This window comes from Leuciscus leuciscus (assembly GCF_965113295.1).
Source record: "Leuciscus leuciscus genome assembly, chromosome: 13".
NCBI classification, from domain to species: Eukaryota; Metazoa; Chordata; class Actinopteri; order Cypriniformes; family Leuciscidae; genus Leuciscus; species Leuciscus leuciscus.
The window spans coordinates 24,216,701-24,238,364 of NC_138737.1; the positions used below are offsets into that span (position 1 = coordinate 24,216,701).

General features: G+C 40.7%; 1 protein-coding gene across 4 annotated transcripts in view; it reads left to right on the forward strand.

Annotated features, from left to right (window-relative positions):
- Nucleotides 1-21,664, forward strand: part of magixb (MAGI family member, X-linked b) — a 90,737-nt gene that overhangs the window by 6,827 nt on the left and 62,246 nt on the right. For all 4 annotated transcript variants that reach the window (XM_082189410.1, XM_082189407.1, XM_082189409.1 and 1 more), the window contains exon 2: nucleotides 20,791-21,080. In XM_082189410.1, the coding sequence (XP_082045536.1) occupies nucleotides 20,801-21,080 (280 nt within the window). In that variant the 5' untranslated portion in view covers nucleotides 20,791-20,800. The remainder of the gene's footprint in view (nucleotides 1-20,790; nucleotides 21,081-21,664) is intronic.

Consider the following 21,664-nt stretch of genomic DNA (forward strand, 5'->3'; position numbering starts at 1 on the left):
AGCAACATTACTTACACAGTAACTAAAGTTAAAAAAGAGAAATCATAATCAACCACCCCTTTAAGCAAGGATGCATTAAATCGATCAAAAGTGAAAGAAAAGACTTTAGAATGTTACAAAAGATTTATTTTTCAAATCAAAGCTGTTCTTTTGAACTTTCTATTAATCAAAAAATCCTGAAAAATCTATTGCGGTTTCCACAAAAAAATATTAAGCTGTTTTAAAATATTAACCGTTTTCAAAATTGTTAATAATAATAAATGTTTCTTGAGCAGCAAATCAGCATATTTGAATGAATGCTGAAGGGCCATGTGACACTGAAGGCTGGAATAATGATGCTGAAAATTCAGCTTTGTCATTTAAACAATCATTTAAAAAAAAAATATATATTAACATAGAAATCAATTATTTTGAAATTCATATTTCATAATATAATTGTTTTTATCTGTATTTGTGAATAAATAAACTCAGCCTTAGTGAGCATAAGAAACTTTGAACGGTAGTGTACATGATTTTATAAACCCTTATTAAATTTATAGCAGCACATTTATTTCCTACCCTGATTGTATTGAGCTTCATGGGTATTAAGTCTAACATGTGTGTGTGTGTGTGTGTCCTTAGGCTGTGTTTGGGAATGTTTGCTGTGTGTTTTTCAGCCCACTCACATTTAATCTTTTATTTTTAAATCTGTCACGGCTGTCCGTGTGTGTCGGCTACACCAGTGGCCCAGATTTGGGCAGGATTGAGCATCACAGAGTTTAATGCACCCCGTGTCTGAGGGTTCGGGAGAGTGATTAGATGCGAGATGTGTTACTATCAGACATTCTCCAGCGGTCTATAGGCTGTGTGGATGCTCAGGTTCGTTTGGAGGTCGTTTGTAATTTAAGATGCATGTGCTGGCTGGCCTCCAGCAAGTGTCTCCATGGAGGGTGATGTAAGATTAGGGTCAGCGCAGCCAAATACAGGTTAGGACAGTGAAGGGGTGACATAACTGCTCAAATGCAGGTTTTTAAAACATATTAGACTACGCCAAAGCTTAAATTATTATTCCTAGTAATGCATTAGACTGTTGTGTACTATGTATTTTGATGTGAAGTGAAATTGTTTTGATAAGAGAAAAAGTTTAAGCAATCCATTCTGAAATCGAAATTATTTTCGAATGTAACTGTAATCTGATTACAAATAATTTTAACTGTAACTGAATGCAGGTACTCATTTTGTATTTTAAATACGTAATGCCTTTACATGTATTCCGTTACTCCCCAAACCTGAACATGACTGACAGCGAATAAAACATTTGAACGAAGGTATCGGTAACTAAAAAAATTTTTTTTTATTTTTTTATGAAGACAGAACAAGTAACAAACAAAGCATAGCATACAATAGTACAAAGTGTGGTATTAATTGGTAACAGGGGATCCGAAAAATTACATCATTATATTTAAGAATGCAAAATTTCTACGGGCACTGCAACGGTCGTGATATGATGTCACTCTTTTTATAAATATAAATCCAACATATAACAAATAATAATAAATCCAAAAAGTAAAAATATACAATCTACTCCACCTTACTGCAAAAAAAAAAAAAAGTGCATTCTTTTAATTCAGGCAAGAGGTCAAGCCGTGGCTTATCGATCTTCTCAAGTCAAAAATCTGTTTTTAATGAATATTTTTCACTGACTTTCTATACATAAATGGTGAGTTTTTAGCTGTTGTAGCTTTAAGACTCTTCTCAAAATCTGCATAACATTGTATAAGATTTACAAAACAATATGTAGCACACAATCTGTTAAGGAAAGACTAAAATAGTCCAGGATCTTGTTAAAAATAAACTGATGCCTCTAAATGCTAAAAGCTGTTAGCTGCTAGCAGTAGGAGCAAGAAGTAGGCTTAGCTCAAAGTTTGATGAACTTTACCCACATCTTTTTTCATTAGTCATATGCCAAATGGATGTATATATCTGTCATAATTTCTCCTATTACTTTACCGTGATACGGCGAGTCATGTTGATGAACACTGAATAGACTTGTGAATAAGAAGAAAAGGAAGTGTGCTTAATTTTATTGAATGTGGACTTGTAGTGTACTTCAAATCTTAAATGTATGTTTATACAAATTTTACTTTTATAATAAATATAGTAAAGAGATAATATTAATGAAATAAAAGACCACTTAAGTGCACTTTAATTACTTACACTTTCATGACACTTTAAAAAGTGCACTTAACATTTTTAATGTCAGTTTTAATTTAAAGTACATTTTAAATCATCATGTTTCAATAATCTTTTGTTGTGTTTTAAAATGCACTTATTTTGATGTGTTTAATAACATACTAAAGCATATGCAAAGTACTTGATTATAATTTTAACTTCAGTGTGTTAATATTGCATTTACAGTTCATATATTTTAAGACAATAGACGTATGAAATTGCATATAAAGATGTACTTACATCCTACTTATGTGGGTCAAATGAGTACTCTCAAGTTCAGCTAATTCCATTTAATTTAAATTTAAACTATAATACATTTTCATGTAATTGTAAATAACATGCAACTAAGTGTTCGAAAACGTCTCTATTTTGTATTGTAACCCTCGTTCCCCGAGGAGGGAATGGAGACGTAAGCCAGAAGTGATTCTGACGAATGGGGATCACTTGAGAGCCTATCTACTTCGAGTGAAACAAACGAGCCAATGCACATTGGCATGTGATAGGGCTGGGCGATATATCGCACGATATTGTTAGGCGCATCTCGTCAGTAAAGCCGGTTCCTTGATTAGTAGTAAATCGCCTTCACCTGCTTTCAGATGGAGCGGCATTTACTACAAAGAGCCGTAGTTAACTGACAAGCTGAGCCATATCGCATTAATTATCGCTGGCGATACGTCCGCAATATTAATGCGATATGGCTCAGCTTGTCAGTTAACTACGGCTCTTTGTAGTAAATGCCGCTCCATCTGAAAGCAGGTGAAGGCGATTTACTACTAATCAAGGAACCGGCTTTACTGATGAGATCCGCATAACAATATTGTGCGATATATCGCCCAGCCCTAGCATGTGATAATTGCATTATCGTCTCATCCTTGTTTTTCCGCTGAGGAGCCGGACCTGTGACTCAGCCATACAGCGGAAGCTCAGCAATTGTGGTGAGGGAACTTACGTCTCCATTCCCTCCTCTGGGAATGAGGGTTACCATACGTAACCGAGACGTTCCCCTTCGTCAGCTCACTACTACGTAAGTCAGAAGTGATTTGGATAATGTTGGGAAAGCGTGCCCTTGGGGAAGGGAAGATACATATACAGGAAGATACCGGCTCTACACGTAGGCTATAGAATCTAGCGAACGTGTTAGGTGTCGCCCAGCCCGCAGCTCTACATATTTGTCAGCTAGGCGCCTTGAGCCAGTGCCCAGGAGGAAGAAACACTTCTATTTGAGTGTGCTCGCAACCCGAACAGGCAAGGCACGTCTTGGGCTTTGTAAGCCAAGGTGATGGCATCCACTATCCAGTGGGCCATCCTCTGCTTGGAGACAGCCTTTCCCTTCTACTGGCCTCCGTAACAGACGAAGACTTGATCTGAGGTCCTAAAGCTTTGCGTTCTGTCCACGTATAACCGCAAGGAGTGGACGGGACCGAGAAAAGCCAGGGCTGGGTCTGCCTCCTCCGAAGGCAGCGCTTGCAGGTTCACTACCTGGTGGATTTAGTCTCCTTGCTCCCCTCAGGGACCTGACGATCAGGTCATGCTTTCCCAACGACTTACCTTCAACTGCATCATGATGTGCGGTGATAGTGGCAACATACACTTTGAGGGTGGAGGGAGACAGCCTTCGCTCCAACCCTTCTTGCAGGAAAGAAAGCACGACTGTGTGGGAAGAACACCATTCGACGAACAGGTTCCACTTCAGAGCATAGAGGCGCCTCGTTAAGGGGGCTCTAGCAGAAGTGATGGTGTCTACCACCGCTTGGGGTAGGTCATCTAGAACCTCTGCGTCCCGTCCAGGGACCAGACATGGAGTTTCCAGAGGTCTGGACGCGGGTGCCATAGAGTGCCCCATCTCTGAGAAAGCAGGTCCTTCCTCAGAGGAATGGGCCAAGGAGGTGCTGTCACGAGGAGCATGAGTTCTGGGAACCAGGTCCGGTTGGGCCAATACGGCGCAACTAACGAGACCTGCTCCTCGTCCTCCCTGACTTTGCACAGTGTCTGTGCGAGAAGGCTCACTGGGGGAAATGCATACTTGCGCAGGCCCCGGGGCCAGCTGTGTGCCAGTGCATCCGTGCCAAGGGTTCCCTCGGTCAGGGGGGCAATGGGTCGAGTCCGGAGAGGCAAACAGATCTATCTGTGCGGCTCCGAAGAAGTCCCATATCAGCTGGACCGCCTGGGGATGGAGACGCCACTCTCCCGGGAGCGTAGGTTGTCGTGAGAGCTCGTCAGCTGCACAACTGAGCAAGCAAGGGATGTGAATGGCAGATGCTTCTGACTCCATAGGAGGAGATGGCGGGCGAAATGCGACAAGCGGTGGGAGCATAGACCACCTTGGCGGTTGATGTACGCAACGGTCACAGTGTTGTCCGTACGGACCAGTATGTGCTTGCCATGTAGCGGCCCTTTGAGGCGGCCCAGTGCAAGGCGTACTGTGAGCAACTCGAGGCAATTGATGTGCCAATGCCTGCCCGTAGAAACGGAGGGTCCGACCAAGGGATGAAGGTTTGGAGGCAGTGTGGGGTGACGTGCACCTGGTACATACCGCTCTGAGATTAGATTAGATTAGATTAGATTCAACTTTATTGTCATTACACAAGTACAGGTACAAGGCAACGAAATGCAGTTTAGGTCTAACCAGAAGTGCAATAGCAGCAAGTGCAGGATATACAGTGGTTCCATAAGTGCAGAACATGGATATGTACTGAATAAATATAGAGTTGAATACTATTATAAACAAAAATTTACAGATAGATTTGTCCTATGAATATAATATACAGATAACTATTACTGTGAACAGAATTTACAGCTAGATATGTACTGAATATAGTATACAGATGGCTATTACTATAAACAGAATTTTTACAGATAGATATGTACTGAATATAATATACAGATGACTGTTACTATAAACAGAATTTTACAGATAGATATGTACTATGAATATATATACAGATGGCTGTTACTATAAACAGAATGTGAGCATAATATACAGATGGCTATTACTATAAACATAATTTTACAGATAGATATGTACTATGAATATATATACAGATGGGTGTTACTATAAACAGAATGTGAGCATAATATACAGATGGCTATTACTATAAACAGAATTTTACAAATAGATATATGTATAAGTTAGGCTAAAATGAGCAGTATAACAATGGATTTAAAGTAGTGCAAATAAAGTTTGGACAGAAGCTATCCGAGTGAAAGTGCAGTGGAAGTAATTGCATATTACAGTTAAAGTACGGTATTGCAAATGTATATGTAAACAGTCGGTACTGTAAATAAACAGTCGGCAGTGCAAATTAAGCATATTCCAGTCAAGGTAGTAGTGCAAGATGCATATGTAAACAGTTGTTTCTATAATAACAGTCAGCAGTGCAAATGAACATTATAGTATTGCAAATAACAAAATGGAGGCAGGTGTGAGGAGGGAGAGGAGAGTCAATCAGTATATGAGGGGAGTGGGATCAATGAGGGTTAGAGTTTAATAAAGAGACAGCTCTGGGGAAAAAACTGTTCTTTAGTCTGCTGGTCCTGGTCCGGAGGCACCTGAAACGCCTGCCGGAGGGCAGGAGAGAAAACAGTCTGTGGGCTGGGTGAGAGGAGTCCTTAAGGATGCTGCGAGCTCGATGCAGACAGCGTTTCCTCTGGATGTGCTCGATGGCAGGTAGTGGAGTCCCAGTGATGCGCTGGGCGGTTTTCACCACCCGCTGCAGTGCCTTGCGCTCTGCAACAGAACAGCTCCCATACCACACTGTAGCACAGTTAGTCAGGATGCTTTCTATTGCACAGCGATAGAAGTTCACCAGGATAGTGGAGGAAAGCTGATTCTTCCTCAGTGTCCTCAGGAAGAAAAGGCGCTGGTGAGCCTTCTTGACCAGGCTGGAGGTGTTGGTTGTCCAGGTCATGTCCGCCGAGATGTGGGTCCCCAGGAACTTGAAACTGGAGACACGCTCAACAGCCATTCCATTGATGTGGATGGTGTCGTGTGTGCCTCTTGACACTTTCCTGAAGTCCACGATGAGCTCCTTCGTTTTGGTGGTGTTGAGGAGCTGGTTATTTTCAGTGCACCATGTGGCCAGGTGCTTGATCTCCTCCCTATAGGCAGTCTCATCGTTGTTGCTGATGAGACCAATCACCGTAGTGTCGTCCGCAAACTTGACGATGGAATTAGATCCGTACACAGGCTTGCAGTCGGAGGTGAAGAGGGAGTAGAGAAACGGGCTTAGCACACAGCCCTGTGGTACACCAGTGTTGAGTGTGATGGACGTGGAGCAGTTGGAGCCTGATCGAACATTCTGGGGTCTGTTGGTCAAAAAGTCCAAAATCCAGTTGCACATGGAGGTGTTGATGCCCAGGTCTCCAAGTTTGGCTATTAACTTAGTTGGGATGACAGTGTTGAATGCTGAGCTGAAGTCAACAAACAGCATGCGTGCATAAGTGTTCTTATTGTCCAGATGTGTGAGCACAGAGTGCAGTGCCATGGAAACTGCATCCTCTGTGCTCCTATTGCTACGGTAGGCAAACTGGTGTGAGTCCAATGTGGATGGAAGAGAGTCTTTTAGGTGTGCCAGGACCAGCCGCTCAAAGCACTTCATTACGATGGGTGTGAGTGCTACAGGGCGGTAGTCGTTAAGGCACTTCGGGCTGGAGTGTTTTGGCACTGGCACAATGGAAGTGCATTTAAAGCATGTTGGTACAGCTGCTTGGGCAAGAGACAGGTTGAAAATGTCTGTAAAAACCCCAGCGAGCTGCTCCGCACATGCCCTGAGTACGCGTCCAGGGATGTTGTCTGGTCCAGCAGCCTTGTGCGCGCTGATCCTGCTCAGTGCATTGCAGACATCTGTGGAGGAGAGTGTGATCGGCGGGTGGTCAGCTGAGGATTTGAGCTTGGTGGCAGTTTCTCTGTTGTCTCTTTCAAAGCGAGCATAAAAGTCATTTAGCTCGTTCAGGAAGTTGACATCAGTGGCTGCGGGGGTGGAGTGAGAGGGTTTGTAGTCACTGATGGCCTGAATGCCCTGCCACATGCGCCGAGGGTCAGCGTTGGAAAAGTGTCCCTCTATCTTAAGCTTGTAGCAGTGCTTGGCCTCTTTGATGCCCCTTTTCAGATTTGCTCTGGATGTGCTATAGGCTTGTGCATCTCCTGATCTGAAGGCAGTGTTGCGTGTCTTCAATAGGAGTCGCACTTCCCTGTTCATCCATGGCTTCTGATTTGGGTATGTGGTGATCTGCTTCTGGGTTGTAACACTGTCAATGGTGGTATTGATATAATCCAGTACAGAGGAGGTGTAGCAGTCAATGTCCGTGTGAGAGCCACTGGTGGCTTGAGAAGCAAACATACTCCAGTCTGTGTGTAGAAACCTTTCCTGGAGTGAGGAATCTGCCCCCACAGGCCACACCTTGATGGTCTTCACTGATGGCTTCACGCGATTGATGAGAGGTGCATATTTGGGGGTGAGGAACAAAGAAAGGTGATCTGACTGTCCCAGGTGGGGGAGGGGTGTCGCGACGTAAGCTCCAGCCATGTTTGTGTAAACATGGTCTAAGGTTTTGTTTCCTCTGGTGTGACAGGAAACATGCTGGTGAAATTTCGGTAGCACTGACTTTAAGTTTGAATGATTAAAATCACCCGCAACAATAAACGCAGCTTCCGGGTGAACGGTCTGTTGTTTACTGATGGCTGCGTGAAGTTCTTTCATAGCAAACTTGGCATCAGCATCCGGGGGAATATAGGCTGCAGTTATAATAGTGGAAGTGAACTCCCGCGGTAGATAAAACGGTCTACATTTAACCATGAGAAACTCAAGGTTAGCTGAACAATGTCTCCCAACAATAGCAGAGTTTGTGCACCAAGCTTTGTTAATGTAAATGCACAATCCACCACCTCTGGTCTTACCGGAGCCATCTAATGTTCTATCCGCCCGGAATGTATGGCGTCCCGCTAGCTCAATAGCGTTGTCCGGTATTCCGCTGTTTAACCATGTTTCCGTGAAAATTAGAACATTACAGTTCAAAAGTCTCTTGCTGTATGTGATGTTGAGTCGAATCTCCTCCATTTTGTTCAACAGCGACCGTACATTGGCAAGGAAAATGCTGGGTAAAGAGAGCCGGTGTGGTGTTAGCTTTAGCTTAGCTCTTAGTCCTCCGCGCTTCCCCCGCCTTTGTTTACGATCTCGACGCCGCCTGCGAGCACTTCCGCCCGGCCGGGCAGAGTGCATAGCCTCGGGTGTTTTGGCGATCTCAGGAAGGAGTCGAAGGTTGTCCATAAAACTGTCGGAAATTCGCAAACCAATATCCAAAAGCTCACCTTGGGTGTACGATGTTAAGGCACAACTGTTCTGCACGAACAGACCCGAAATGAGCAAGAAAAATACTGCTAAATTGCAGAATCTGGAGAGACCGCGAGCCTCGCGATGTACTCGCGCCGCCATCTTGGTACTTTTACCAAGATGAGTCGCCCATCTCGGGATTTGGCCGTGAAGCCAGTGCTGAAGCGGTCTCATATGAAGCAATCCGAGCGGCGTTACTGCGGCTGCGGATGCCATATGCCCCAGGAGCCTCTGAAAAAGTTTCAGTGGGACCGCTGTCCTGCTCTTGATTGTTCTCAAGCAGTTCAACACTGACTGGACGTGCTCCTCTGTGAGTCGCGCTGTCTGGTTGACCTAGTCCAACTACATACCGAGATAAGAGATACTCTGCACAGGGGAGAGTTTGCTCTTGTCCCAGTTGACCCAAAGGCCCAAACAGGCTGAGGTGATGGAGCACCATGTCCCTGTGTTCGCACAACTGATCTCGAGACTGAGCCAGAATCAGCCAGTCTTTGAGATGGTTGAGAATACCGCGTTCTCGGAGTGGAAAAATGGCTGCCTCCGCGACTTTCGTGAAGACGCGGGACAACAGGGACAGCCCGAAGGGCAGGACTTTTTACTGATATGCCCGTCCCTCGAACGCAAACCGCAGGAACGGTCTGTGTCGAGAAAGAATCGAGGTCCAAGATCGGCCGTAACCCACTGCCTTTCTTGGGTACAATGAAGTAGGGGCTGTAGAACCCTGTCTTTATAACAGCTGGACTCCCCAACCCTTCGCCTGTAGGACATCGATCTCTGCCCGCAAGACATGAGACATAACATGAACTTGGGAGGGCTCCGGGCGAACTGAATCGCATAGCTGAGTCTGATGGTACGGATGAGCCAGTGAGACAGGCTGGGAAGCACCCGGCTCGGGAGGCACTGAGGCGGCCCGAAGCGGAGTCTGAATGTGTTGTGCCACACTTACCTGGTTCCAAGGTGGGGCAGAGGGTGCGTGGGAAGGCTTGGTGGTGTCCCCGAGTCGCACGCTGTTGCCCGCTGGCAACGGAAGAGGGTGAAAGGAGTGCCAAGGCATGGGAGCGTCGCTCACTGCAATCCGCGCCCTCTTGTGAGAAATTGCACTTTTATTGAAAATGTGGGTACCGCTGGACTGCCCTGGACAACTAACGTGGACATGTCCGTTGCTGTACGCAGTTCCTGCATAACCCCTGGCTCGGAACTACCCTTGTGCAATTCATTGAGCGCCTTGGCCTGGTAGACCTGCAGGAGCACCATGGCATGCAGGGTGGAGACAACTTCTCCACAGGCTGAGTAAGCCTTGTCCGCGAGAGTGGACGAGAACTTACATGCCCGGGAGGGGAGGTGCAGATTTCCCAGCCAGGAGGTAGAGGTATTGGGACACAGCTGATGCAGATGCCCGAAACCGTTCTGGTGGAGACCCCAGTATGACACGTGGAGATCCCCCCCAGGTGCCGTCCATACTCTGGTAACCTCTTCATACACTTCCGGAAAGAAAGGCATTGGGGCGGGGCGCTGAGAGACAGCACTTCTGCTGGGCAGAAGAAGCGCTAGATCGGGGAATAAGTGAAGGGGCTCCACCTCTTTCGAGGTAACGGAGTCTCGACCATAACACCGCGATGGTTATGTTCCCGCAGTGGGAACATGAGTCATCCATGAGCGTCATTTCTGCGTGCCTATAGCCCAACCACGTGATACAGTGATCATGCCCGTCAGCCGGAGTCAAACATTGGCCGCATCCTGAAACACACGATCTGAATGGCATCTTGAAAAAGAAACATGGTCAGATCGTGTAAGCTCTTTTGTGAATTTGCTCTCTCTGGTGCTGAGGCGGAGGGAGATAGCCGCGGCAAGACACAGGGCGATAGTAATTCACTCTTGGGAAACGCCCACTGAAACCAACAAGCTGAATGAACAGCTTTTCTCATTGAAGGCGCACACTCTCGGAGAATCACGATCCTCACTGCACACGCCGTCACGCCAACACCAGCTCACAGAGGCTCCTTCCAGCAGAGACTCGAACAGCAACACTCTAACAGATGCTTGAGAGAACAGGAACAGCATGCACTGTCTGGCTCCGAAGCGAAAGACAAGGATGTGACGCGATGCACAGCAGCTGGTGCAATTATCACATGCCAATGTGCATTGGCTCGTTTAGTTTCACTCGAAGTAGATAGGCTCGCAAGCGATCCCCATTCGTCAGAATCACTTCTGACTTAAGTAGTAGTGAGCTGACGAAGGGGAACTTTACCTAAAGTTTGCACTTAAGGATATTCTTTTAAGTATACAATTCATTATTAAGTACTCTTTTTAAAAGTATGCTAAAGCATATTTCTTTTTCCACAAGGGTAAGCGTAGTTGATGTTTATTTGGATAGTCATCTATCAAATTTTCAGATTTTCAAATATATAATTAAAGGTGGACCCCTGTTATATAAAATATCAAGAAACCAATAAAAGCATTATTGGACTATTCGTCCCTCAGGATTCTGTGAAGGGAAGTAATTCATTTCATTGTGCAGTCAGAGAGTTCTCATGCTTAACAACACTAATACAGCAAGGATAAAACAAACAAGGTGGAATGACTGAGTAAATTGATTCCTCACACGGTTTGTAAAGGAGAAAACCTGCAAGGTGAAATGCTCAGTATTAATTCAAAGATTTGTTTCCTTTGTCTTTCCCCACTTTTGTCCCCAGCTGGCATAACAATCAGTCCGCACAAACACAGATGCCTGTTTCACGCTGAGTGATATTCCTATTAGAGCAAGGTGTTTCTCATATGAATGAGGTGCTTTTCCTGCTTTGACTGGAATAAATGTTCTATCTAGATTGTTGAGCAGATGCTGTCACTGCATGTTTATAAGATTAATCAGATATAACAGGTGCAATATTCACCTTACAGCTCTTGTTTATTTCTGTTAGGATAGATGCCATGAGTCAGATAACTTAATATTTTACCTACTGTGGTTTGTTGCTGTTGCTGGTAGATGTGTTATTGTTAATGACCGTTAGTCTTCATTCTTGGTGGACATTTTTTTATTTCTGCCGTATATACATTATATTTTTATGAAATTCTTTTTTTGATAAACAACATGTTCTTTTAAATTCAATCCTTTGGTGGTTTAATCTTTACTCTGTCTCAGTCACTGTTTCTTTTTGTCTCTCACTTTCAAATGTGCGTTGCCCATTTTTTGATTGATTGACTATGGAATTCAATTAGACACTCTTGTAATTGAGTCATTTTGTTTACACTCTTCTCTGTACTTTCATAATTTGGGCACGTCTCTGTTGAGATTGAGATTGCAGTTTGTAGGTGCGGGCTCCAAGATTTGCGGAACAACATTGACCCTATCTTTAACTGAAATGTTTATACCAAAATATATAATCATGATAATACAGGTGGTAAATAGAAGGTCAGATAAATTACTTAGTTTATCATTAATGACCTTTAAATAAAAAAATTAAACATGTGAAACATGTTCAGACAGTACACATCGTTAACTTGTTACATGTATGCCTAGTTTCTTTGTGTTTCCTGTGACCTAGTTTCTCCCAGTTTGTTTAATTCATGTTATTCACCTGTGTCCTGTTAATTATCTTATCAAGCTCCTTTGTTTGCTCCATTTTCTCATCAATGTAATGTTGTGTTCCGTTTGGTATCCTGTATTATTTCCTGAGCTTTTTCATTAAAGACTATTCTACTAATGTTCTTCATTTTCATGAGTTTAACACAACCTAGTTGAGACATAACCATGAAAAAAAAAAACATCACACTACAACTCATGCCACAAAATAATAATCGTTGTAACACTTTACAATAAGATTTTATTTGTTAACATTAATGTAATAATATCTGACAATGAGCAATATATTTCATTTAATATTAGATAACATGAACTAACAATAAAAAACTTCTAAAGCATTTATTAATCTTAGTGTTATTTTCAACATTTACCAATACATTATTAAAATCAAAAGCTGTCCATTAATATTATTTAATAGACCTGAGCTAACGTGAACTACAATGAACAGTTGTATTTTTATTAGCTATCGTTAACAAAGATGAGTGAATACTGTATGTAACAAATGTATTGTTATTGTTAGTTAAGTATACTGGATAACTAATAATAAATCAAAACACAACTATGTTTAAAATATATTCATATATTTTGCTTGCAAAAAATATATTTTTGAACAATGTTTTACTGTAAAAATACACGTATTGTCTTGTTAAATATAGAAAATATAGATTGATAAATTAAATTCTATATTTTTAAACAATACAAATGCAGTACAATTACATATATTCATCAGTCATGTTCTGTTACATTGTCTTATTTAGTTTCTAGTCTAAGGGAAGAAGTTTTTCCTTTGAGTTTTCCGTGTACATACAACACCATTGTCAAAACGATCCCCATTCACACGGATCCACGAAAACAACTAAAAACGCTGTGTTCTGCTGCCAGGCCAATAGATGAACACGTAATACACCTGTGCATTTTGTCATAGTTTTCTAGTTTTTTTGTTGTTGTTTACACAGAGACCGTTTTCAAAAACTTGCACTTTGAAACCCGCTTTCCAAAGATTGCTTTTTCAGGCACCCAAAACACAGTTGTCGTGTAAATGAAAGCCAATAAAAAGTATTTGCGTTTTTAGTTGAAAACGATGTCATGTAAACAGCCCCTTAGATTCCGTTGTCTCTGTTTCACCTGAGTTCGAGTCATTCATTAGTTGTCATGGTTTCAGTTTAGTCCTCACCTGTTCCCTGTTCTGTTGATGATCTTCCTTTGTGTATTTAAGCCCTGAGTTCTCCTCTGTTCATGGTCTCTCGTTGAAGTTACAGTATATTAGTTATGTATGCCATTGCCTTCGCTCTTTGTGTTGATTTAAAGTCTTTGTTATTCATTTATTCTGCCTCACGCTTCTCTTCTTTTGGATTAAGCTTTTGACCCGTGACAGTATTTTCCTACTAAAAATATAATTTTTACTGGATATGGGAATCATCTGATCTGACAGTTAACCAATTAACAGGATTTTACATTTTTACATGCTTTTCCTATTTAATTTGTTTTTATTTTTTGCAAGCATTAGCTGCAATATCTCCCCATGGGTGACCAACACAGCACTCTGAATGATCTTGATAAAAAAAGAAAAGAAAAAAGATTATAAGGACACTATTGTGACTGTCCATCATGTAATTCATATTTATCAATAATTTCCATTTTTTGACAGATTTCAATGAAGTTTCATTGCAGTATTACTTTGATAATTATGTAAAAAGAGCCTCAATTTTTCTAATTACATTATCATTAAATGTTATGAATCTTTGCTATTTTATCTCTGAGTGCCGTCTGAACGGATAAATCCCTTTATTGCCGTATAGTCAGCTTCTAATTAGTGTCACAAGCCTGGAGCCCCTGTTTATCTTCACTGGCCAAAAAAAGTTACTCATATTTATTTTTTATCTCCCTCTGTCCTTTGGGTGTTCATAATAATGAACGTGCTTTGAAATGGCTCGCTGTTTCCATCCAACCAAGACTTACCTTTCTGCAGTTCTATAGTCACCACAAAATCAAAATGGATTTATTTGAATTTTTATTGAATATTGCTATATTTACTCTAAATGATTTATCCATCATCATTATTTTTTTATTCATGTGCCATCGTAATATTAAATCAAAATAACTTCCCTTCCAACTTGCAGCGACATCTATGGAAAATTGCTATACTTTACAATTCTGACTTTCTCGCAATTCTGACTTTTATCTCGGAATTGTGAGATTTAAACTCGCAATTGTGGGTTATCAAGTCATAATTATGAGATATAAACACACAATTGTGAGACAAAAAAGTCAAAATGTATAATTTTTTTATTCCGTGGTGGAAACAAGCTTCCATAGACTTCTCTTCTCTGATTCTCTGATTCTCTGTTTACTAGCGCGAGCGCGGGACAATCTGTTACTCACATGAGATCACAGCAATAGCAAACTACAATGATCCAATCATTGCCAGATTAACAAATTCAAGTCCCACCTACATTTTTTCTTTTCTGAGAATTCGTCTCACTCGGATATATACATCACAATAATAGGGAAGAAAAAGACTATCACAACTTCTGTTTCATGTTGACTTTGAAAGTTTAATGCTTTCCTACCGTTCCAGAAAAGTCTGCATTCCGATAATGCTTTTCTTTGAACACCTACAATATGACACTTAAACACTAACAGTGATAATGAATTCAGCAGTCTCTAAAAAGTCAGCGGCCCAGGGTAAGGTCGACTACGATAATGAATTCATAGATGAACATCCATTGTTCCACATTCTGACCACGAACAGACACGCAGCATCATTGGCACACACGATGTATAGCCTATAGCATTAGTTATTCATGTTCTCTTGAATGAGATGCCATGGGTGTTCCTGGAATAAAGACTGATCCAAAAATAGGTCTTATGAGGAAATATAGGATGTATTTTGAGAGAAAACAACAATGGCGGTAGATGTGGTGGATTGTTTTGCTCCGGGACTGTATGGAATTTCACTGGTGAGCCATCCTAGCAGAACAGAGGGGTGGATGCGAAAACGGATATGGGGTGGTCAGCTCTTTCTTGACCTTAAGGGTCAGCATTTTCAACACTACATGTAAAATATGCAGCATCTTCATAGAGCCACCAGAGTTTCTAGTTCAGACTACAGCCGGTTGTTATAAAACAGCTTTTCTAAAGCAGTGTTTCTATGTTTCTAAAATCATTATAACGGTTTTGTTTGTAATTATAATATTATGTACTAATATGTAATATATAAATATAATATAATATAATAATAAATTTGCCAGTATTACTAATGACAAATAATCAAAATTAAATGAAGATGAATTTACACATGTATACATCAAATGTATTTTATTTCCCTTAGATATAGATCAAAATGCTCTTTTTATTTGCAGCAATGACAAGGAGGGTTTTCATCTCACACAGTTTCCACCTTTGAATAGATGGAACTAATGCTGCTGAGCAAGGTTGACAGTCTAGACTCTAGAGCGTGAAGATGTGTAGCTGTATAACCAGAACCAGCACTGTGTGTGTGCGTGTGTGTGTGTGTGTGTGTGTGTGTGTGCCTGACAGAATGAGCCGTCTCAAAGCAACCAGACTTGACAGTTTGTGTAACACAAAGACACCTCTAGACATTTGAGTTTGTAACTAGGGATATATTTGCTTGATCTTGCTACAAGTAAATGGACAGCTTGGGCCTCTATCTATCTATCTATCTATCTATCTATCTATCTATCTATCTATCTATCTATCTATCTATCTATCTATCTATCTATCTATCTATCTATCTATCTATCTATCTATCTATCTATCTATCTATCTATCTATCTATCTATCTATCTATCTATCTATCTATCTATCTATCTATCTATCTATCTTGTCTGTCTGTCTGTAGTTCTATCTATCTATCTATCTATCTATCTATCTATCTATCTATCTATCTATCTATCTATCTATCTATCTATCTATCTATCTATCTATCTGTCTGTCTTTCTGTAGATCTATCTATCTATCTATCTATCTATCTATCTATCTATCTATCTATCTATCTATCTATCATTCTATCTATCTATCTATCTATCTATCTGTCTGTCTGTCTGTCTGTCTGTCTGTCTGTCTGTAGTTCTATCTATCTATCTATCTATCTATCTATCTTGTCTGTCTGTCTGTCTGTAGTTCTATCTATCTATCTATCTATCTATCTATCTATCTATCTATCTATCTATCTATCTATCTATCTATCTATCTATCTATCTATCTATCTATCTATCTATCTGTCTGTCTGTCTGTCTGTCATCAAGGTTTATTTTAAGCTTAGACTGTCAAGTCAACACCTTGTCAAATGTTCCTTTATTTATAAATCAAATTATATTATATTATATCCTTTATAATATATTTTTATTTTTTACCTATTATAAATTGGAGCTGCATGCATCCCTGTTTCATGTGCAAAAACCATGTGCAGAGTTACTGTCCCAACAGAAGGTCACACAGCTGGACAGAAAAAGAACAGAGAAGGGAAAATACAGCATGTGTTTATCTGTATACATGCATGACATTGAAACATACGCCTTTCAGCTCACGTAACAAATCACTCAACTCTACCTATAGACCTTAGATGCTATATTTAATCATACATCCATTTCCACACATGAAATGAGACTATAAGTGACAGAAGCACCGTTCTTTCAATAGATTGTACCGTCTTAATTTCCGTTTTCACTTCTAATTCTTACAACATGTTCCCTAAAGTTATTTAATCACTGTAAGGGAATGTATTTTTGTGTACATAGATACTTGTTATCCCGCCCCTCTATCCATGGACACCTGAGCTCTCCTGCTCCAAGGTCATATCCACGACTCCTCTTCCTGTGCCAATGGCAGCCTGCGTGGAGCCTGGCTCAGTTTATCTCTGTCTCTGTAGCTGTTAAAGAAAAGACTCCTCCTATCAGCTGCTGGATCTCCAGGGGGTGGGGCTGGATAAATGACCGATCGGCCAATTGCTCAACTGGAAACAATTAGTCATATCTCCTCAGATGCTTCTCGTGCTGTTTAATTAGCCTCATTAAGCCTGGTGGGCAGGACAGCCTGAGGGGACGTGCAGGCGCCATAACCGTGGTGACTACTACTGTGCCACAGTCTGTTTGACTGCTCCTCCATCTGACCCCTGGTTAGGATTGTATCGATCACCAATTAGGGTATATTGATCTTTCTCAGACCCCCCTGTGGTAATAACGTAACAGAGACAATTAAGAGGAAAGTGTAAGATGGCGCTGGAAGCTAACTCATGTGCTGCCTTGCAATAAATCATGTTTTATGGTTGTAGAAACAGTGCAAAGATGCTCACAGGGTGCTTTTTTATTTTTTTTTATTTTTTTAGGGTTTTATGCATTTTATATTCTAAAATCTAAATAATCTTAAAATATCCTGTGGGAAAAACAACTATTTTCAGCCGTAACAACACTGTTTTAGAGGTGGTTGAGAATGGGAGACCAGCTAAACCAGTTGAACACCAGCAAGGCCAGGCTGTGAGTTAAACCAGCTAACAGTTTAAACCAACTTAGATTATCATAAACAAGCAAACTAGCCTAGAGTGGTTTAAAGTTTGTTTGTTTTTACCAGGGGTAGTCAACTATTATGGCCTAAATGAGCAACTATTAGTTGACTAGAAAATGTTTTTGTTCATGACAGCTAGTTACTTGGTTGCTTCAGTGTGTTAGGGTGTTTTAAGGTGTTGTTAGATGGTCACTTGGTTTTCTAGGACATTTCTGTGTGGCTAATTAGTTGCTAGGGTGTTGCTAGGTGATTGCAAGTGTGGTCTGTGTGGGTATTTGGTTGCTAAAGCATTGCTAGGTGGTTGCTTGGTTTTTAGGACATTTCTGTGTGGTTTATTAGTTGCCAGGGTGTTGCTAGGTGATTGCTAGTGTCTTCTGGATGGTAGCTAGATGGTTGCTTGTGTTGGGTGGTTTCTTGGTGGTTACTTGGTTGCTACAGCATTGCTAGGTGGTTACTAGGGTGTTATAGGTGTTTGCTAGATGTTTGTCTGTTTGCAGTCCCGGACATTTTAGGGTGTTGCTAGGTGATTGTGAAAGTATTAGAGATGGTTAATAATTTATTTAACAGTTTAATCATCTGCCAAGTATTGGAATATTAGAAAAGTAATATCACACCTCAAAAAGCCTTATCACGTGAAATGTTATTCATGTTCATAGCACCAATGGTACAGCACAGATGTGTAATACTAAAAAAGATTTAGGGGAGCTATAATATGCAAATATTTCAAAACAATCTTTAGAAGCTATAATTTCTTGATGAAATTGCCAGAGTATCACCTTTAATAGCTTTGGTATTTTGGCAGTTTTCATTGCAAATATTTGTACGGCAGTAGTCTTGCTCTTTTTTTTCCACACTGACCGCTTGATCTGCTTTATCCCCTTTGGCCTTCACAAACATATTTTCCCCCATCTTATCTAATCCTTATCCCCTCTTGTCTATCACTATCTCCTGCTCTATCTGGCATCAGTCCTCTAACTAACCTACCTCTGTGTTTTCCTCCGTGACCCGACTCCTTGCCCTCCTCTCACGTTCATTCCTTCATTCTGTCAGCCCCTCATGCTCCCTCGCCATCTGTCCTTTCTTGATCTCCCTCTCTGATTATCTCTCTCTTTCCCCTATCTGTTTCTCGCCGGACATCTACACATCTCTGCCGCTTTAAAGTCGCTTCAGAGTAAGAGATTGGATGGGGCCGGCGAGGGAATGACAGCGCTGCTCCAATACTGTCATGTCTCAAGGCGCTCTCGCTCAGACTGCACCTGCCCCTCGCGCGAGCCCGGCCAACTGTCACTTAGTGGGGCATCTCTGCATGTTAAAGCTCTGAGATTTAAAAGTCCTAGTCTCTTTAAATTATGGTCTGTCTGTCACCTTTACATCAGAGGATCTGTCCATTCTAATTTTACTAAAGAAAGCTGAAACTCCTTTGAAATTGATCAATGTTGCCAAGTAAGAATTGAGTGAAAAATATTGTTTTATATGTTTTGGGGCTATAATTGGACTGTCTCTTCTGTATAATCTTAAAAAAAAAAAAAAAATCTTAAATTAAACTATTGAAATTGTCTTTTTAGATAATAAAGTTGTTTATTTTATACTGCATATATAATACATTTACATGGTACTGCAAGGTGCTTCAATACCATGGACATGGTATTACCATGCTACATATAGCTAATTTAAGTTTTCATTTTGCAAGTATTAATGAGCAATGTATAATTAAAATATAATTTTATATATGGTACATTGACATGAAAAGTCTACATGAAGAATAGACACAGTTGTATATTTATATGTAATACAGCAGTAAATCATCATTTCAGTAAGCTTTGTTTACGTTATGCAATATCAATTTTGTATATGCAGCCTAATATTACAGAGCACAGGCCCCAGTTGGACAGTTCTAGAGGATTTTGTTGAAAAACAAAAACAATATAGAGTGGCCCAAAATAGTATTTGGTCACTTAAGCCACACTTAAAATGTATTCATTTTATTGCATTAGATAATACAATATCAAATCAAGTGGCGTCTGCAAACAAATGCTGCTAGAGATTTTCTCCGAAATAACGTAACTTTTCGGAGACATTTTTGCAATGACTTTTAGTCAACTGTGTCATGGTGATTTTTTTTTTTGATTTTTTTTGTAAATGTATGAAGTCAGTCCTTTTCAAGTTCACACAGGTGAAGTTTTACTATGTAGATGTTTCAAATGCAAAATGTTTTTAATAATTTTTGGGGGGTCTTAAAGAGGCCATATTATGCCCTTTTACAAAGCTTTGATTTAGTTTTTTGGGGTCTACTAGAATAGGTTTTCATGCTTGATTGTTCAAAAACACATTATTTTGCATAATATTTACATTGCAGCAGCAGCACCTCTCTTCCCATAAAGCTTAATATATCCTCTTTAAATTTACATTTATGTTTATTCATTTAGCAAATGCTTTTATCTAATGGGACTTAAAATAAAGGAACATAAGCTTAAAACTTAAAATAACAAGCAATTTATGATTTTTTTATCATAGAATTGTCATATAATGTAGGCATATTAAATTGTCATCAGTTTTAAAGAAAATATCTCTGGTTTTAAATGATTATGTGCTTGGCAATATGCTTATACTATCTTTCTTTCAAATATATCACTTGCTTTCATGATTCTTTGTCTAATACAATGATATTAATACATTTTTAAGCATGCTTTTAGTGCTGAAATATTTTTTGGGGCCACTGTAGGTGTTTTGTTGAGGGGTTTCTTCAAATAGCATGTATGCCTTGAAGAGCTCCTCCACCTGTTTTGGTGAAGGGGGTTTGTGTATGTTCATTGTGCCTCCCACTGAGATGGCATCTGTAGATTTGCCTGGAGGCTCTTTACAGAACACATAGAAATGAGGGCATACTCCTTGTTGTGTAGGGCACATGTTGACCCCTGCCCTCCCTGATCTGTCTGCTTCATCTTAGCCCTAGATTTAAAGAAATAGTTCATGCAAAAATGAATATTCTGTGATTATGTGGTCTTTTGAAAACCTTACATCCATGGATATTTACAACGTGTCCAAACACTGAATGTTTAGCATTAGATTTTCTATGTTTATTCCCTACTGACATGAATTTAATCTCTGTCTATATCCTCTCTCTCTCTTTCTCTTTTTCTCTGTCAGTTCGTTGGCCATGTCTAAGGTTGCAGGAAAGAAGCTGCACTGGCGCTCCAAAGTGCAGGAGACCTTCATACCACTGGTTGGCGGCTCTGGAGAGTTGGGAATTGCCATTGGAGGCGGGGCCGATTATGGAGAGTTCCCATTCGTCACGGCTGCACCAGGGGGAGGGATCACAGTTGGCGATATCATCATAGAAATCGGGGGAACTCCTGTTTTGGGCCTGACTTTAGGAGATGTGCGTGGACTCCTAAACTCCTGCCCCCATCCAATCCGCATCAAATCAGTGTCTCCAGGTAATGTTAGAACTTTACATTATCACATAACTGGTTTGAACATTGCTTTTTGCTCTCTAAATGTTTTTTTTTTTTCTCCAATAGAGTTTCTTATAATTGTTTGTGGTTCTTGTTAACGCAAGCATCACTACTGCTACAGCTCACACTTTGGGTTAATGACACTTACAAACCTCTCAGAACAACATACACTCTCAGAAAATAAAGTACATAATTGTACCTTTAGGGGTACAATGGCTTGTCACTGGGGCTGTACCCTCAAGGGTACAATATTGTACCTTAACCTTTAAAAGAAACGGTACATATATCTACCGTTACAAAAGTACATATACTTTTAATGCTTTTTGACCCTCAAAAAGTACATATATGTACCTTGAGGTCCAATAATAAGCCCTATGGGGTACGATAGTGTAGATTGTACCTTGGGGGACAGAAATGGACTCCTACTGTACCCCTATTTCTGACAGTGTAGCAACCACCCTAGCAATACCCTAGCAACCACTCAGTACACCATAGCAACACCCTGGCAACCACCCAAAACACCCTAATAGTTTGTATCCCGCCCCCCCCACAGTCTCTCATTTACA